The sequence below is a fragment of the Patagioenas fasciata genome, chromosome 7 (genome assembly GCF_037038585.1).
Source record: "Patagioenas fasciata isolate bPatFas1 chromosome 7, bPatFas1.hap1, whole genome shotgun sequence".
Classification (NCBI taxonomy): domain Eukaryota; kingdom Metazoa; phylum Chordata; class Aves; order Columbiformes; family Columbidae; genus Patagioenas; species Patagioenas fasciata.
This window is the reverse complement of record NC_092526.1, coordinates 27,979,429-27,997,874: the sequence shown is the minus strand read 5'-3', so window position 1 is coordinate 27,997,874 and position 18,446 is coordinate 27,979,429. Positions and strand designations below refer to the sequence as shown.

Sequence of the window (18,446 nt, the reverse complement as noted above, 5' to 3'; positions counted from 1 at the left end):
CATGCAAAAGTCATTGGAAGATATTATCAGAATCTTCTTAATACAAAACAGCATCCCCTGGTCTAAAAGAGCTTGACAGGCTCCTCTGACAATACAGAGATTAATCATGAAGATAGTTGAGCACATCAGGGCATTTCAATAACTGTTAGAAATTCTTTTCCCGTTTGTTTAACACTGCCAGCAATTCATTTTTCCAAGAGTTTTTTGTCAAATCCCAGAAAAATTACTAGAGGCTACTGCATAGATGTAGTAACAAGCAACAACAGTTAATATGAAGGTGAATCTGAAGGCGCAAGACAGACACATACTCAGCCATAAACAAGACTTCGTTCCCATGGCCTCTTTACAAAACTGTGCCACCTCCTGTGGCTTCTCATAGCAGACACAGAAGTTGACTCCATGCATTAGTTCTCTTTCCTTCCCTGGCTCTCAGCATCTTTTTTTAAATCAAACACAGTGATTTGGAACGGTGTTTTAAAGTCCGCGGCAGCAGGCAAGTCCTATGTTTCTCAGCAGGACAACTGTTCCTGCAAGGTGACAACCAATATTAGCAGAAGGTCTCAACTTTTGTGATGTGATCATTTGCCAATGAAAGACCAGGGTGGGATCACCAACCTATGCACCACAGACCACCTGTAACCAAAAGAAAGCAATAGATGTCGGTAACCACTAAGCTGAGCCACATACAAAGAGCCTAAGAGCCAAAAGTGACGGTTTCTGAGCTAGCACGTACAACCTCACATTGTTTTCCAGCATCTCCATGCACCATCCACCGCTCCTACATCCAGCAAAACCTCTCACAGGAAGATATATTTTATTGTAGGATGTTAGTAGTAGGCAAATAACCAACCATAAATGTGCATTTTCTTTTTGCCGTACTAGATGTCATTAAAGAGTACCAGCTCCTTTCAAATTGTTTGCTCTGCCATGGAGTGTCCTCACAATTTTGGGACCTTTCCCCATGGATAAATCCATGTAAGGTATTAGATCCTGCACAGCACCCCAAGGCAATCTCACAAGCTGCATCAATGCTCCTTTTGACAAATAACAAGATCCCTTATGCTCTAAAGTGAGAGGTGAGGCCCTTGAAAAATTACCTCTATAACATTAATCAAAGTAAATTTAACATAATAAGAGCTCACAGTCAAAGAAAATACTGCCTCTCTCCTGCAGATTCAAAGTGAAGGAGGAATCCAGTCAGATTTGTATCACTGCTTCCTTGTGATAAAAATAGCTGCAACTAACATGCTAAAAATAAACCAAATATTTAAGGCCCACTGCTCTTTCACTTACTGTTGTGCTTGCTTACTTGCTGCTTATCAGGAATAATAGTGATGAGCTCAATGAATTTACACCAAAATACTTTGCTGAAGTCAAAGGGAGGGTTTGTGTTTCCCAAAATCGCAGACATGTGCTCCTGTGAATATTTTCCCATCGGCTGACTGAGCTTTCCTTTCTCCTGACCCGCAGGTCCCTTTGCTATCAATGAGAAAATGAAAATAGGGTTAAAATGCCAAAAAAGCTGCATAAATCAGAAGCCCTACAAGAAGGAAAAGCTGCTTAACCCGAGGGCTTTCTCTAAAAACATTCCCATGGAGCCCATCTCAGACATGCCTGACCCCACCGGTGCTACAATGGGAAAAACTGTCTCAGAGCACATTGATTTTTGAAAGCATGGAGAGCTACAATAAGCGTCTTGCACTTAGATTAAATAGGCAAAGGTTGAAGAAAAAACAGCATAATGGAAAAATATGGTCCCTTCTGCCTAATCAATAAGACAGGACACAGGTAACCTTTCAAAAATCATTTCCCTTGTTCATTTTTAAGCTTAGCCTGAACAAGGATTGCAGAAGATACCTACTACCTAGAGTAGTTTAGAAGAAAGAAGTATTCTGAGTAGAGTGGTATCTATACATGTCAAATAAAATAGCAATTACAATAAAAGTACTGTAAAAATAAGCAGCTATGCTTTTCTTTTGTAGATCATTTTTCACCCCCAGAAATAACTCAGGATTTTGCCCGTTGAAATACTTCAGACTAATGCACTCCTGAAAAAACAGCTGAAGATGAACAAAATAGTCTCAAATGGCTCTTCTGTCTAATTTTAACTCTAAGAGACCATTTTACATCAAATAAAAAGACAACATAATGTACCTGATAATAAATTGCATTATTCGCGAGGGCACTTGCAGAACACGAATTATTTGTATTACTGGAATAAACATTCAACAGAATCCACCAAAACACGTGAAACTATTTAAAGGGAAATACAGTAGCTCCCCGTCCTGAATAAACCAAAGGAAAAAAAAAAGAAAACAACAACAACAAAACCCCCCACCACCTGTGCTTAAGCACGCACAGGTATTGTGTTATTCTGATTACATGGGAAAACTAAACACACAAAGGCTGCCTGTTTTCCTATTTTTTTTCTTGCCTTTCCAGGAAACCAAATATTAAGTACCTGGCTTACAAACCTCCTCCAGCAGTCGATCCCACTTCCTTTGACGTTTGCCTCCCACGAATGACACAATCCAACACCCACACGCCAGCTCTAAGAAAGTAAGAACGCCATCGCTTCAACAAACCTCCGTCCACTTGGGGCTGGTCAAAGAAAGATAAAAACCCCTGGAACTCCACAATCAAATTACACCCGTTGCTGACGTAAGGAGGGGGAAGGGAGAGCAAAGGGGGAAAAAAAAATAAAATTCAATAAATTAGAGGAAGCATCCTTAGTCATCCAGAGCACACGTTGAGATTTTAATGGTACGCATGGGAATTCAAAGCTGTCTCCAGCAGCACCAGGGCCCAGGGCAGGCGAGACCTGGAGGAGCAGAGGACCTTCCCCACCAGCACTTTGCATAACTGGAGCCTATTCTTGTCGTTGCATAGGCCAAATAAATCATCAGCAGTGAGGAACTGCTCTCTTTGTGGAAGAAAAAGGACTCGGCAGCATGTTTGGTATGACACCTGACATTGCAGTCAGCTTTTAAGCAGCTAGATAAGGGTATTGCCAATGATATTAAATAGCGTGTGCATATTGGGTGGCATAACCCAGAGCTCCCCCAGCCCAAGGGGAACGCACACACTGGGGAAGCGGCTCTGTGCTGCTCACCTGCTGCCTTCCCAACGCCTAAAGTGGGAATTTGCAGAGAGCACAGAGCTTGAGAGCCCTGCACGCTGCACACCGGGAATGTGACCCGTTCCCAGTACCACCAGCGTCGCTGCCTGCAACGGCCGGCTCTTCCCTGTGCTCTCCTAGCCAAGAGCTGGTCTTGTTCAACAATTCCCCAGCTCCTCAGACCTGGGAAGGGCAGAGCTTCTGTGAGCTCAGCTGCACCTGTGAATGACCTCCTCTTTTTCCCTCATTTTGCATCATATTTGTAAGCAAACAGTTAAAAATATCACCTTTAAGCTCAGAACCCAAGCTTTGGCCTAAGCAACATCACCATTCAGGAAGTCAAACAAGCAAACGGGAAGCAAGGAAAACGCTGCATAATTACTCAGAGCCGTCCTGGAAGGAGGGCTGTAGCAAAAGCACCGAGTCTCTGTTATTAAGGATTTCTTACTGTGGTAGAACGCTGCCTAATAGCTGCTGTATCCTGCTTGAGCGAGTACGTTCTCCTTGGAAATGAAGCAAAGGTTTCTAATCGTTTTTGACAGAGTGTGGTCCCCTAAAGCTACATTTTCTCTCTGATTCATGCTGACTGACTGTAACCCTATGACAGTTATTGAAAGTTAATTAGCAGTGAAGTGCAAAGAGCTCTAGGAAGGAAAATACAAGCGAGAACTGAACATGGGAGTGTGTGCTTTCCCAGGAAAAATATTGTCAAGAAGGTTAATGTAACAGAAAAAATATTGTAAATTGAAAATGTGAAAGAGATTCTGCTAATAACTTGTCTATGATTGCTGTTTAGACACACAACTGAGCAGTAACGTATTTCTAAGGGTTTATTAGGTAAGCCAGTAAACACAAAATCCAGCATTTATTTCTTCACATTTGTTAGAGGAAGAGCCCAAAAAGTTATATAAAGACAACACCCAAATTACATAAAGACAAAGATATAAATCAACCACTGCTTCCTCTGGAGACTGAAGTTTGTGTCGCACACACTATCAAATCCCAACTGTTTTTGCTCTTGTTCTCCACTTCCTCAGTACTCGAGAGGAATAATCCACAGTTCCAGTCAGAGAGCCCAGCCAGCACCGAGCAGGCGTAGGAATGAGGAGGAAAAGAGGGGAGAGAAAGGAGAGAAAGGAGAAGAGAAGGAGAAGAGGAGGAGCCACAGCCCCACATGGCCCACTCCCCGCAGATGTAAGTGTGAGGCAGTGGGCAGCCCCTTTAAAAAAACTTATCCTGTGACCCCCAGGAACTGGATCCAGCCCTAAACAATCCAAAATAAGCCCAAAATCAACCTTCATGCAGAGAAACAGCATAGTTTTCAGAACAGGGAAGGGAATGCATTGTAGCAAGGTAAGGCCAAAAGTAATGCTTGGTGTAAAAATAGAGGCTGGTGATGCCAGAGCTCCTTGGCAAAATCATGTCTGTTGATTTTCATAGAATGGAAAAAAAAGCTACAGCCCTTTCCACCCCTGCCTGTGACTCACCAGTGATCTAAAAGGATGGCGATGAGCAAGCGGGGACCGCGCTGAGCTGACCCAGCTCGTGTCTTCGCCGTGCTGACGGGGAACGGGGCGTCCTGCTCCAGGCTCTGCTGAGGCTGCCTGAGAAACACAGACAAGCTGGGGACGTTCACCTCCATCATCCAGTAACACGTCATCCGTGGAGCTCATCTGGGTGCGCATAAGGTCTGCAGAACGTGTGTCAGCCAGTGGCCGAGCCAAATGCCGCTGGGAGCTGCTGGGCCTTTCCCTCAGGCCAGGGGCTGAGGGGCTTGGGAACAGGGTGCGTAAGGAGGTGAATATGAACCCTCCTCTGACCCGTTGGGGTGGAGCCTTGCCCGAGGTTTGGAAAGTGTCACAAGCTGGTCCCATGAGTGGTTTTTGGACCAGCTCATACCTTGGCCGACATGGGCAGTCGGTGGTTTTGGTCAGTCAGGCAGAGACAGCTCCACAGCCCCAAGAAACGCTTTTGTTGATCTGTCACATTCATATGATTTTATTTCGCTTTCCAAGCGCACACTCTTGGCCCCGCAGAAGCCCTAAACACGAGAGAGAAGCAACGGGCAGCCTGTGACACACGGCAGCGCTGCCCGCGGCCGAGCCTCCGTGTAAGGCGGGGCGAGACCCGCCCGGGGCCGGCCCGGCGCGATGCCCAGCGGGGGCAGCCGGGCGCCGGGGCCGCACCGCCCCCTCCCCGCGCCGGGGCCCGCCCTCGCCGCCACCGGTAGGGGCGAGGCCGGAGCTGGCGGCCGCTACATGAGGCCGGCGCGGCCGCCCCGGGCCCGGCTGGGGCTGCTCCTGCTGGTGCTGTGCGGGGCGGCCGGGGGCAGCGGGGAGCTGCCGGCAGCAGGTACTGGCTTCCCCTCCGGCCCTGAGGGGCTATGCGGGGCCGGGAGAGCGGCGGTGGGCTTGGCCGGGGTAGGGGGTCCCTTTCCTCTGCCCGGGCGATCGCAGGCCTGGGGGGGTCCTCACCGCCGTCCCCGTGAGGCCAGGGAGCGGGACGCGCTCTGCTCCGCGCCGTGTCTGGCCGTCCACTGCCGCCTCCGCTCCCGCCCAACATGGCGCTGCCCTGCGGAGCGGCCGCGGCCTCCTCGGCCCAGCGCAGGAGCGTTTCAGGAGCCAGACGCGTCCCCGAGGCGCTTTGCTGTTTTCTCTTGCTTGTCCCATCGCAGTTCGATTTCCATCAGAGCGGTCTGCGTACTTCCCTAGATTATTCTTATTTGCAGTAATACGTAACCCAGGAAAGCGCTTCCCCCGTGCCCTGCCGTTCCCGCGTCCCGGGCACCCTCCGCATCCCGCAGCAGCAGCTGCTGGTTCTCCCCACTGCTCGCAACCTCAGAGCCTGGGAGTTGCCCTCAGGCTCGCTAAAATCTGCCTGCACCTCAGAGTTAACCTGCTCAAAAGCATCTTTCCTTTTGGAACGTGATTGTTGCACGCTATGGAGGCGATGTCATGTTTGAAGCAAATAGTGTTTCTAAAGAAAATGCCTTAAAATTAAAATCCTAATGCACCAGCAGGAAGGTGAGGGCACTCAGGGCCACGTTTTGGTCCTGCTGGGGCATTGCCGTTCCCATCACCAGATGATATTTGTTTAGAGCCCTGGGTAGCGCCCAGCCTCACCTGCTTGCTTTGTCAGTCGGCAGCACTTTTCAGACACAAACGAATAATCCTGTTGTGACTTCATCCGGTGGCTTTTTTTTGTTTTGGTTAAGCAGCACAGCCAGTCCTCATCTGCAAGGTTGTGCTCCCTCCGTGCTGTGGATGAAAATTAACAAGACTGTTAATTTTTCATAGTAAAATTCCCAAATTTTAAATTTAATCCATTTTACTTCAGCAAGATCGTCTGTTGACACTTTAATTCTGGAATTACTTAATAAACTTAAATAATAACATACATGCAGGTATTTTTCATTGGCTTAATTAAATTGGTTAAAAAATAATTTAGCCTAAGCTCAGCTTCCTTATAGAGACAGAGCAGTTTTTTACCTGCAAACAGCATCTCCTGTCTGGATTGAGTCTGTTTTTGCACATACTCATTTTGCTGTCCTGAGTGTATGACAGTGTTTTTAGCAGTTATTACTGAGCTTGGCTTAGACCTACATTTTCTATTCAGTGAGCCAGATGATCCCCTCTGTTCAGATCTCCGATTATTTTCTTTATTCTTCTCTTTAATTATGTTCCTGGAACACTGCAGAAATGTACTACAGAGTATATTTTACATGTGTATATAGATTGGAATGTTATTCTTCAGAGTTTGCTTCATAAATCTTTTAGGTGCATTTCCACTCAGAAGTGCAGTCTAATTCTGAAGATCATAGGGGGTCACTAGCGTTTCAGGGCAGTTAAACCAATTGGCACCCCTAACCAGATAAATGACTTAATGGCAAAGCTGTCAGTGCAGTTGTGTGATGACATATCGCAGCTGGACCGTCTCAGGAAATTTTGTTTTAAAGAGTTGTGTTATTTAACATCAGAGGGGTATGATTTCTGCCATCAGCAGCCATGTCATGTGCTGAGTGACTATTTTTGAACATAAGCCTGTTTACCTGCTCAGACTCCCACAGTTGCATTCCCCACTGCTATAAGCATCCACTCCGGCGGAGTTACTCCCACTCGTGCCGGCAGTGGATTTGGCCCAGGGTGCCTATTCCAGTGCCATCAAAACACTGATACCGAAGCCAAGCTTTTATGGATTACAGTTTTTAGAAATATCACCCTAGATTAATATTTTTTTTTCAAAGGTGTTGCAATTTACTCTGACTTGAAGTCTAATTTGAATTTTCATCTAAATCATATTGAATGTGATGCCCTGCAGCATAGTTTTTAATGTTTGATTATCTGCAAATTGCATGTGATTCCCTCAGCATACAGAATAATGAAAGGGAGAGAAAGTATACATTTATATTTGATACATCCTTAACATTAACTTTTCTGCCCCAATCCCAGGTAGAAACTGTAGCTTTCTGCAGGAAATGGATGTAATCCAGAAACACGATGAAAACTGTTATTGCTATGTGCAAAACAGAACCATTCACTTACAGTACGTCTGGTCAACTCTGCAGGTAAGAGGCTACATAAACGTTAGTGTTACCGATTATTTTGTTGCACACCTTCTCTGCTGATGGACCACTGTTAACCTCTGCAACAAATGTTTTTGTTTATCCCCAACACCTGTGTAAAACTTTAAAATTTGAGGATACAACACAGTTCAGTGACTCACTTGCTGCAGCGTACCAGGCCACAGTATAGGAACCAAGGGTGTATCAGATTGTGACTCATGAAAAAAACAGCAGCAGCCCTGCATTTCTGTTTTTCCAAATAAGAGGGTCATCTTACAAGAAACATGTTTAGAGATTAGCTTGAAGCAATATAAAAAACTCTTAGTGGAAGCAATAACATCTGAAGGAACAAGCTGACTATCTGTGTGGTTCCTTTTTTTTTTTCTTCCTGGGAAGACAAGGGAGGGAAACAGTTTCACTTCACCTCTGGTGGAAGAATTTGCTCTTGGAGCAAATTTTCCTCCAACACAATTTTCCTCTCTCTCTCACATCTATAAGGAAGTGGAACATCTCTTTGTTCCCGGGACTTTCCTCAGGAATGTTCTGTGGATGTTTTTATGAATGGTAGCAGACCTCAGGTGGCAAAACCCTCCAGCAGTCACACAAGCTTTCCTGGAATAGATGTTTAAAAGCAGGAAGTTAAGATTTTTTTCCCACAACAAATTGCTTGCTGATGTGTTGTCTTTCTCCCCATAGAAGCCTGTTTTATTACCTGTTGCATCACTTTTGCAGACAGGTCTTTGTTGTCTAATAGGCCCTGATGGAGAGCTCACAATGAATCACAGTCTCCAGGAAAACCATTCCATCTCAGACGATGGACAAGATCTTTTTATCATTTTGGTGGGAGAGGGTGCTCAAACTAGCAAGAAATGCCAAAACATCCAACAGGAACAAGCTTATATTGAGATGTCTGGTTGTGGTATCTTTCATTTTCCTCATTTCTGTCCCTAACATGAAGATTGCATTATTAATTACAAGAAAAGCAATTCCAATTTCTTACATTTCAGGGGAGAATGGAGAAGCGTATGAACATCCACAAAAGAAACTGTGGTCAGTCAGATATTACTGGTTTTGTTAGAAATTTGTGTGTGGGCAAGTGTCATGGTGAAACCAAACCCACTGAGCTTTGGGATGGATTTAGGCCCCTTCATAGAACTTTGCTGACATTGTGTTCTCTGAATCACGTTGTAAGAGCTAAACAATCTTTACATAATATTACTAGCTAATATTAAACAACTGAGAATTGGACGAGCATTTTGTTCTTGAGCTCTCTATACTGATTTTCATTATCACAAGTACGGCGTTCAGAAAAACAAAAACCCCCAATGATTCTAAGCTACTTCTCTCTGTATTCTGTTGTCTGTTTTTAGGTAAAAGTTAACAGCAGAGAAATGTTCAGGTTTGAGCCTATTTCAGAAAAAAGCAACTGTCGTAATGCAGAAACTGTTTTTGAGTTTGCTGCATGTGCTGTCCAGACCTTCTGGAAACCAGAAACATCTACAGAAACTTTTATAAGGATAAAACAATATGGAGAGGATATTTGTTTCAAAATACAGCCCCTTGAAACTGAGCCATATACTGTGAGTGTCAAACGAGAAAGTAAGTAAAAAAGCTTTCCATTTAGATTACAGATAGATTGGTATTGCCACTGTTACTGAACTTACCATCTCATCTGTAAGAAGCTTCAGACTTTTCTGTTGATATTTTATATAATCAACATTTCAGATTTAATTAGTCTAAAGTCCATTTCTATTTTTTCCCCCTTTTTTTAGTGCTAGATGGAAAGCTCTTGTTTTTGTTTGTAGCTGGAATTTTTCTGTACCATTTTGCAAACAGCCTGAGCAGGTGAGTACTAGCTGCTGGGTTTTCACCTTCTTTCCCAAAGTCTGTGTATCTTTGGTCTGTTTTCTTAACTAAAGAGGCAGGTCTTTGGGAAAGTGAAATAAGGAAACTGAATGCATATTTAAAACTTACACCATTTGTGTTTGGACAGATTGTGACCTGTCTTGGAGTGCTGCAGTCTATTAATCACCGAGCTGTGTCAGGGTTCTTGTATCCAAGTGTCCTGCAGGGATGACACCAAGATAAGCCTCAGTGAGCAAGTGTGTGGAGGCAGAAAAATTCTCTCTCCCTTTTGTGGACCAGGGAGGTTGGCCGAATGCTAAATAAATGGAGGTTACTCAACTGTTACAGCAAAATACGTGGCCCATGACTTCAAAGCAAAATGAGTCATAAATTAATTGTCAGGAGGCACCTCTAAAACAAGGAGAGCAGCAACAGGTTTTATAGAGTTAACTCTGAATTAGAGTCAGGCTTTATAAATGCATAAAGCTTAGAAAAAAACTTACTGGTTTGTGGAGGTTTTTTTACATTTCCAATTAAAAAAAGTAACACTTTTCTTGCAGTACAGAACCATATCAATACATAGAAGAAAATGAAATTACTAGAAAGTAAATGAAATAGAAAATAGTGTGAGCTTTCAAAAAAATCCAACACCATCTCTTAGCCTGTTACAACTTCAGTGACCTTAAGTATCTGTTGGGAATTTTCCTTACACAGATTTAATATCTAAACTGGGTCTGTTAACCATGTCACTACAATTCTACCTTATAGCTCTATCAAGTTCTTCTTGAAGATCACTGCTGTTTTTACAAATATTGGCATCTTAACCAAGTACAAATGATACTTCTCACTATTTTTTCTCTTGTTCTCTTACAGGAGCACCACGTTCTTTTACCTTTCTGGAGTAATACTGGGTGTTCTTGCTCTGCTGGTCTTTGTTCTGTTGACCCTTAAAAGGTTTATTCCAAGGGTAAATCTACATTTATAAAACAAAATAATAATCAACATCATAATATAGAAAGTGAAGAGTACAGAGCCAGATTCTGACCTTGCTCTGTTTTTGTGGCCAGGTAACTGTGCTGAAGTGACTGCAGGATGGCTTGTGTCAAATAAATATCATTAGGTCAGAATCAAGTTCGAGTTTGCTCACTCCTGAGTTTAAACTAAACAGGAGATTGTTGATATATAAGAAGAGTTTATTCTGAAACAGAAGTTATTTTTGGTGGACTGGAGCAAACCTTGCTTTTGCATGTATGAATCAATCTAAATAAAAATGTTGGTTTAGCAGTAAGTGGGACAGATTCTCTTCCATTCACCAGATAAAATTAATTGCAAGGCAGATGTGAATTTTTCCTTCACTTTTACAAATTCTGTGCATTCCCACAGTATTGCTGGATACGTTAATTGGGAATACACTGCAATAGGCCTGTCCCATGACATTAGGACATGATACACAAATACAGAGAGGATAGTTGCTCCAGTTAGAATTGATATTGTTTAGTTGAAGCATGCAGAGCCCTGTCCAGTGGAAGTCTAACACAGATTGTAAGCCCTGTAGGTCTCCCAAATATCACATCTGGCTTTGCCTGGGAGTTCCTGTGCACACAGTGGTCCTGGTTCTGACTTGAAATAGTTTGAAGAAGATTTTTTAATATTGTTTTTCTTTTTTTCTTCCTAGCATAGTACCTTCTGGATCTTAATGGGTGGCTGCTGGATGTCCTCTCTCTATTTTATTTACTGTTTGAAAGAGAATATGCAGTGGTTGTGGTCTGAACACAGAAACTACTTGCTGGGTAAGAAAATTATCAAAAAACATGCTGCGGGTTCTGGTTTAATTTGGTGGTTAGATGAATACCTGCCCATAAAAAAAAAAGTGACTCATTTATAGAATATATTTTTCTCCTAAGCCATAGGTGTTGGAATATTCTAAAGGTTCCTAATCTACTCAGATGAGCATTTACTTGTATCGTTAAATAAGGAGTTTGATATAGTGGGTCAGTAGCATCTTTAAGAGCAGATTTTGCCTCTGTTATCCATTCATTGATTCGCCATTACACACTTTCCCTGTAACAGCAAAGGGGCAGTTATGCTGGTTTGTATTTTGCTGGATGGGGCAACTGGATGCACAAATTGCCACTGGGATTTGGCTGCAGGGGCTGACGCATCTCTGGATGTGGCACCTGCCTCGACAGTCTTGCACAGCGAGATTCATGTTTAGCTCATAGTGTTAGCTGGAGCCTGTTCACAGATCACCTCCTGAACTCTTTGCATGTTTTGAAATATCAAGCACCTACAACATAATGCAGGTAGCTGTATGAAAACACAAGAAACAGCAGCCTGTATTTTACACCAGGTGCAAGCTTTGTGAACCAAACCAATCAAGTTTATATGGGTCGCTTTTGCCTCTTTTTCTCCATGCTCTTTTCTGTTTCTACAGGATATCTTCTGGCTGTCGGAATGACCAGCTTTGCCGCTTCCTATCAGCACGGGCCGCTTACCACTGAACTGAGCATAACCTTGTTCACATGGACACTGCAATTAACAGCCTTCGTCTTGATTTACTGTGGTGTCACCATACCTCAGGTTGCGTATGCAGTCATAGCCATCAGCCTCTGCTCAAAAGGGCTCTGCTACCCCCTTGGCGCCGCTTGCCACGTAGGCAGGTTTGTAGTTGCTTGGGAATCTCCAGGTCCCTGTGGCATCAGGAGATACCAGAGGCTGATAGTAAAAATCCTTACGCTTCAATAATGATTTATTAATTTCTAGTACTAGTTCATATTTTTACCAAATGTAAATCTGCAGTAGAAAAAGTATAAATTTGAGATATGGGAATTTAATTATTTTCCATTTGGCAGTTTTAAACATGACTTTTGATCTATGGGGAATGGAGAAATGTGACTCTGCTCCTAAGTACAAATGCAGAACCTTCTAGTCTGCAGCATATGGCAACCAGAACATTTCTGTTTGGTTAATTGATTAGATGGCACCAATACTGCCTTGGTTTCATGTGTAGGGAGAGAACCTGCAGGTATTGTACTGAATCTTATGGGATAAAACAATGTACTATCAATGAGGAAGCAGATGTTTAAAAGTGACAGTCCATGTAGGTTAGATATTGTAGAGCTCAGAGACTGAAAACCCATATCCATAAAAATAATGGTTTCCATTGATCTTATTTTCCCAAGGTTATTCTAGATGTGTCTAACTTTGTTTTATGGAAGCAATCTGTTGTCACTGTGGGGACATTCCGCCCGTATTCCCAGAGCCCCATTTATATCTTAGCGTTTGGAAAGGGAACCTGCTTTTGATATGTAGACCTTCATTCGCTAAGTATTTTCATTAACAATATGGGAACAACGTATTTGTTCACCCTCGAATTTGATGTTTTAGCACAAATATAACACCCGAGATTCTAAAATTCCCTGCAAATTTACATCTGTTTTTTACCTTCAGTGATGGCATCCAGATTACAAGTCTCTTCCATAGCTATGCACTTCTGAACCGCAGAGAACCAGGAATAGGCAAAGGCTAGAACTGGCACCACCAAAATAACAACAAAGAGTAATTTCGTTTTTAGTCTTTTACACATTGTTTAGTTTTGAAGAACATATTGCTTTGCTCTTGTGCTCTTTTTAGATGTTGAAGTGTGGACTGGGTTGAAGCTTTTTTATCTTAGGTAGAATTTATCATTTGTTGAAGACTGATTTTTGCCTGCAGCTGAGAAGCACCAGCTGTTTCAAAAGCAACATACAGGATCTACACTTACCTGATGTAAGCAGGTTCAACTCACTGTGAAATCAGTAAGATTTGGCTACAGAAGTCAGAACACACGTTTTACCCTGAAACACTGCAGTTTGTTTTCCATGTGTATCTCTTCTTGTTTTTCATGAACTGATGCTTCTATAAAGCAAACAAGCACTGAAATCCAGCTCTACAGAGCTCTCTTAGGAGAATGATAATGGCTTGGCTTTTTTTTCCTGTTTCAAAACAGTAGCACCAAACTGTGAGGCCACAATGCCAGATACACAGTTCAGAGCAGCAGATGTATCAAAACAACTAGGAATCTTGCATTATTTGAGGTTAAGATCAGTACTGAGCCCACTGAGCCAGCAGGACCTTTACCATCTGACCTGAACAAGGGCTACAGTTCATCCTTGCTGCACAGGGAAATGAGGAGGCAAGCTGAATGCTGCTGGTTGGTGCAGGTGTTTTTATACAGAGCTGAAGGTTTTATGGGCATCCAGCCCTTGCTTATCTTAACTCATCACAACATTTAAATTGAAAGCAGTCGACAGAAGGGAACAGAACATGGCACACTTTCTAATTGATATCTAATTATATTATACATCACTACGCAGCAGCTAAAAAAACATCAGATTGTAAACATTTGGGCCTCAGACTACTCAGTTTTGTAATTTAAAGCAAGATTTAAGAGAAGCGATCTAGTAAACAACATGAACAACTCATAACAGACTTAAAGCATTGCTTATCTCCAAAGTTACATATGCAGACTGGGTTTTGATTCAGCCCATGTCTCTGCACAGACACATTTTGCATATTGCACCTAAAAATGGCTGAGGAAGCAGCCATCTATTTAATTCTCTGAGATTTTAGTCCATGCATACACAATAAGGACCAAATCCAAAGCTCGTTTGAAGCTTAATAGATCCCATTCTGTGGAATTCTACAACTTCAGTTAATACCTAGGGTAAACAGACTAGCAAACATTAGATGTCTTAAAATTTTAATGCAAGAACGCAGCTTGTCCTCAAGGATAAAAGTGATTAATGCATGCTAATAGCAGGTACTAGAGAAAAAGGACAGACAATACTTATGTGCCAGAAGACTTTAGAAATACTAATAGTTTTCCTTTCATTCTAGAAAAATGAAAAATCACTTTAAATCAAAACAGTTAGTGTTTAAATGGCTTACTGAAGAGGAATATCGAGAACAAGGTGAAAGAGAAACAATCAGAGCTCTGGAGGAGCTACGCTCATTCTGCAGGAACCCTGACTTTCCATCCTGGTTAGCTGTATACAAACTTCAGTCCCCACATCGGTAAGAAAACCTGGTTACTCTAAAGCATAAAACACATTGTACAGACCCCACTGCTAATTCAGACACTGTTGTGTGTTTTATTTTGCATGCAGTCAGGCGGGGGGTAGCTTCATCTTTTTGAGTAATCCCGCTAAAGATCACAGCCACACCTCCCAAGGATGTTACTTGCTGGGGGTATTAAACCCCATTTGTTCCTCCCTGACAATAAATTACTCTGAGAGTTTGCAGGTGCTTTCTACAATGCCTCCAAGTTCCTCCACAGTGACCCAGGTGGCCATCTAACCAGTGAAATGACCCTTTCTTCAGTTTTTAGAGCATTATATTTTTGTATTGTATAAAATTGGGGCAGGCTGAAGATACACACTCAGCCTGAAGATTCCTGCACAGTCAAGGAATCCCATTACTTCAAGTATCAACCGATATCTAAGACTAAGAATATAGAGAAAGAAATCAATGCCTGCCCCTGGGAATTGTAACAGGTAGAAGAGCTGCTGCAGATATATCTTCATATACAAACTTAAGACAAATACAGGTTGGGAAGGGTCAGGTAAGCGCAGCCAGACGATCTTGCAGAATATAAAATTAATCATAAAAGCAGTGTATTTCCATCAAAACCAAAACTTCCAAGATAGCAGAGTTCCACGTACTGGCCGGCCACAAAGACTTGGCCCTTGCCACAGAACCAAGTGTCACCATTTCAGAGGAGCCCCAGTCAGCTTGGAATTTAATCAATAGAAAGTTAAAACTAGTTTCAGAAAATCATCATCCTTGGATGGGCGCACAGCCACCCTCTCTGACAGGTTTTATAGATCTACTGTTAAACCGTTGTATTTTCTAAGCTACTTCCATTCTGTCGCATGATTGAAAGACACAAAAAGTGAAAATTCACTGCAGCTTTGTAAAACAAAATACTGCCAAGTGCACAAAACAAACAAGAGACATGTATTTTGTAGCTGTCACTTAGTTAATATGGTTCTTATAAACTGTTGACTATAAAACCACAAATAAAAAAGGAGAACTATCAGAATACTGATTTAAAGTTGAGTTCCCCTTCTAGCTTCCATTAAGATAGTTCAACAGGCAGCAACCCGTAAAACGTAGCCAGTCCAAAGCAGTTCCCCATTTAAACTAACAGTGCTTCCAAGAAGAGCGAGGTGACAATGTTCATTTCACAGAAACGTTAAGTCTAATATGTAAATTATTGATCAGTTTACCAGAACTCCAGAATGTAGCTGCATTTCCTTTCTCTTACATTCTTCTGATGCTGTCGACACTTACCCAGGTGTCAGAACTGCCGTCTGTTGCCATGCACTTGCCAAAAAGCTCCAGCTCCGTTTTCTCTCTTCAATGTAGTTGCCCGCTGAAAGTAAGATTTGCGGCAAATTGAAAAGTAGGGACAGTGCTACATTCATGCTTTGTTCTGCCAGACCTCCAGTTTGGTATTTACTTGGAGCAGCTACAGAATTCCCACTGTGCAGCTCCAGGTTCACCCAAAGCAGGAATTCTTTGGTAAGACTTTGGCTCAGCTTGCCTAGAGCGTGCATGCAGCACCAGCAGCAAGGTGACAGCACAGCAACGCAGGAATGCAAAGTTCTCACCATTTATTCCTGTCATTGGTAACATCAACTTACCTGAATCTTACAGCCTTTGTCAAAAATATGCTACAGCCTTATTTCTAGAAGCTAAAGTACCATCTATCCAGCTCTACAAATGCTTACTGTGGATTGCCCCATAAGTACTGACAAGATGTGAAAACAAAGTTAAATCTTTCTTGCGTAGTCACAAGACCTTGCAGATGGCCTCCAGGAGAGCAAAGGTTATATAGAAAAGACTGAAAAGGTGACGAGGCAGGAAAACAAATCTTCAGGTTGTTGCCATCCGTTGCAATACTCTATGTTGTTCATGACTCCCTGTTTTGTGCTGCAGTTTCCCCTCATCTGCACTGCCTGTGGGCTTGTTTTTACAACATCCCAGCTTAATTGGCAGTATCCCCTATATTCACAGTATTTTTTTCATTTCTCAGTTGATCAACTTTTCCCTTTAAAAATCTGGCAGGTTTGCAGGTTTTGTCCTGGGATCTCCGCACATCTCAGCTGCAGAAATAAGGGCGCATGATGAGGAATATGGCATCGGGAGCTTCTTCCTGGAAGAGCAGCTCTTTGAGACAAGGACAGAATCTGAGCAAGATGATTCAGCCAATTCCATCCATGAAGAAGATGAGGAGGATGAAGATGAAGTGCATAATCAAATTTCATTTCCATATGCTACTGAGTTGCTCTGAGCTTTGGGAAATATCGCAGAAAAAAACAAAGGAGAGAAGGGAAAGCACATTCATCCTAGAAAGGAAGGACTGAGAACTCATGCTTGGTGATTTCTTGTGTGGACAAACAAGGATTTTTGAAAAAACTGTTTCCTGTGTCACTGATGTTGCCTGGCTAGAGCAACAGAAGGAAACCGTAGGGGCTGTTCAAGTGAAGAGGATTCTCATACTATTGGTACTGGGCAAGTAATGGTTGCTTTTTTCCAAAGCAAGTACTGGCAGCAGCCTGTCCCACCAGGTAGCCTTGTTTTTGCAGGGATACTACCCCTAGAGAACAGAGAATCTGGTTTAGCCCTTTTAATTGTCAAGCCCTCTGTGCTGAGCACTAGAGGAGGAGAAGCCATTATTAATACTCTACTTTTAGCAAGAACCCTATGTGTCAACAATTTTAATGATGCTGTGAGTGTGCTGATAAAACTATTTTTATTGTTTGTGAGACTTTGCAGTGCTAAAGATCAATAGAGAGTTAACACAGTTGAACAAGGTTTATTTTCTCTTCTGGCTAGGCGTGCTGTATCTTAGCTTCACATTTGTTTTAAGCTCCTCTTACTCTTCAGAACCCTGCCTGACTTTTCACTCTCTGCTTGTATTCTGCTTTTGGGCTCTGCTCTAGTTATGCTGCACTTTGTTCTTTCTGTATCTTTGCTACTTCACATACTTTTCTTCACTCTTGCACAGGTCCCTCTGCTGAACTTTTCTTCAGCCCTCTGCTTCTCCACCTCTGACAACTGCAGATGATTTAGGAGAGGATTTCCATCCTCAAATGTATTTTTACTATTGCTTTCAATGTTGCTATCACCTTACCTCAGATGGGTGCTGCTGTCCCTTTCAGGCCTCTCAACAGCCCAGAGAAGGCAAAAAAAGGCTGATATGTTAAATGGAAAAGCCACCCAAAACCAGTCCATTATATATTTAAGACACTGTTCCTTTTTTTTAAATTATTTTGAACAATACAAGGTGCACCTACTCCCACAGAACAAAACAAAAAAAAAAAATCAACCCACATTTTGGGTAGTTGGCAAGTCCGTCATTTGCCAGGGATGGGTAAATACTATCCAAAGTAGAGGAGGTAACTACTCAGTACATCCAAAGATGTAAGTGCAGCAGCAGATGAGAAAGATGACGACTACTTCAATGGACAGCTGACACTGACCTTAAAAATCCTCCCCAACCAGTTCCAACATCAGAAGCATTTCATCAACAAAACCCACCAAAACCAACTCCTGTCATTTGAGCCCATTGCCAACAGTGAGTTTACTTGCACAGCATTCTTGTGATATACGGAGAGTACACAGGTTTACCAAAACACAAGTGCCAAGTCCTGTCCAGCCAGAAAATCTGGGAAAATAATCTGGATGTCAATCCATTGCCTTAACCACTATAAAAGCCTTTCTTCCTTACCAAAGGATGAGTTACATTTATCTTCTGTTTCATGGGGTTTAAAAATAAGCTAGAATTTTGTACTAATTTTGTATTCACAGTACAGCATATTTGATATACTGTCTTGTACTTTCACAATTTTTTAAAATAAAAGTATTTTTCAGCTA

At 42.5% G+C, this 18,446-nt stretch overlaps 2 protein-coding genes across 15 annotated transcripts in view; one reads left to right on the top strand and one right to left on the bottom strand.

The window, feature by feature from the left end:
• Positions 1–6,374, bottom strand: part of LOC136103230 (uncharacterized) — a 21,941-nt gene extending 15,567 nt beyond the window's left edge. For 8 of the 14 annotated variants that reach the window (XM_071811181.1, XM_071811186.1, XM_071811184.1 and 5 more), the window contains exons 1-3: positions 4,606–5,354; positions 2,475–2,601; positions 309–1,479 (exon numbers count right to left, since the gene is read on the bottom strand). In XM_071811181.1, the coding sequence (XP_071667282.1) occupies positions 1,286–1,479; positions 2,475–2,601; positions 4,606–4,992 (708 nt within the window). In that variant the 5' untranslated portion in view covers positions 4,993–5,354 and the 3' untranslated portion in view covers positions 309–1,285. Of the gene's footprint in view, positions 1–308; positions 1,480–2,461; positions 2,602–4,605; positions 5,355–5,592; positions 6,033–6,240 lie in introns of those variants that run through there. The other 6 variants (XM_071811183.1, XM_071811190.1, XM_071811191.1 and 3 more) reach the window with 6 other exon arrangements.
• Positions 5,331–18,446, top strand: NEMP2 (nuclear envelope integral membrane protein 2). The gene is made up of 9 exons (XM_065841097.2): positions 5,331–5,470; positions 7,567–7,682; positions 9,050–9,278; positions 9,452–9,524; positions 10,398–10,491; positions 11,200–11,314; positions 11,959–12,184; positions 14,403–14,579; positions 16,635–18,446. The coding sequence occupies exons 1-9, from the start codon at positions 5,377–5,379 to the stop codon at positions 16,858–16,860; spliced, it is 1,350 nt and encodes a 449-aa protein (XP_065697169.1). The 5' UTR covers positions 5,331–5,376; the 3' UTR covers positions 16,861–18,446.

What these genes read in the sequence shown, in the direction of transcription:
- NEMP2 (XM_065841097.2), top strand. Translation starts at nt 5,377, where the DNA reads ATGAGGCCGGCGCGGCCGCCCCGGGCCCGGCTGGGGCTGCTCCTGCTG. An exon ending in TTAAAAGGTTTATTCCAAGG is followed by an intron (nt 10,492 to 11,199) that starts GTAAATCTACAT and finishes TTTTCTTCCTAG; the next exon opens with CATAGTACCTTCTGGATCTT. An exon ending in ACACAGAAACTACTTGCTGG is followed by an intron (nt 11,315 to 11,958) that starts GTAAGAAAATTA and finishes CTGTTTCTACAG; the next exon opens with GATATCTTCTGGCTGTCGGA.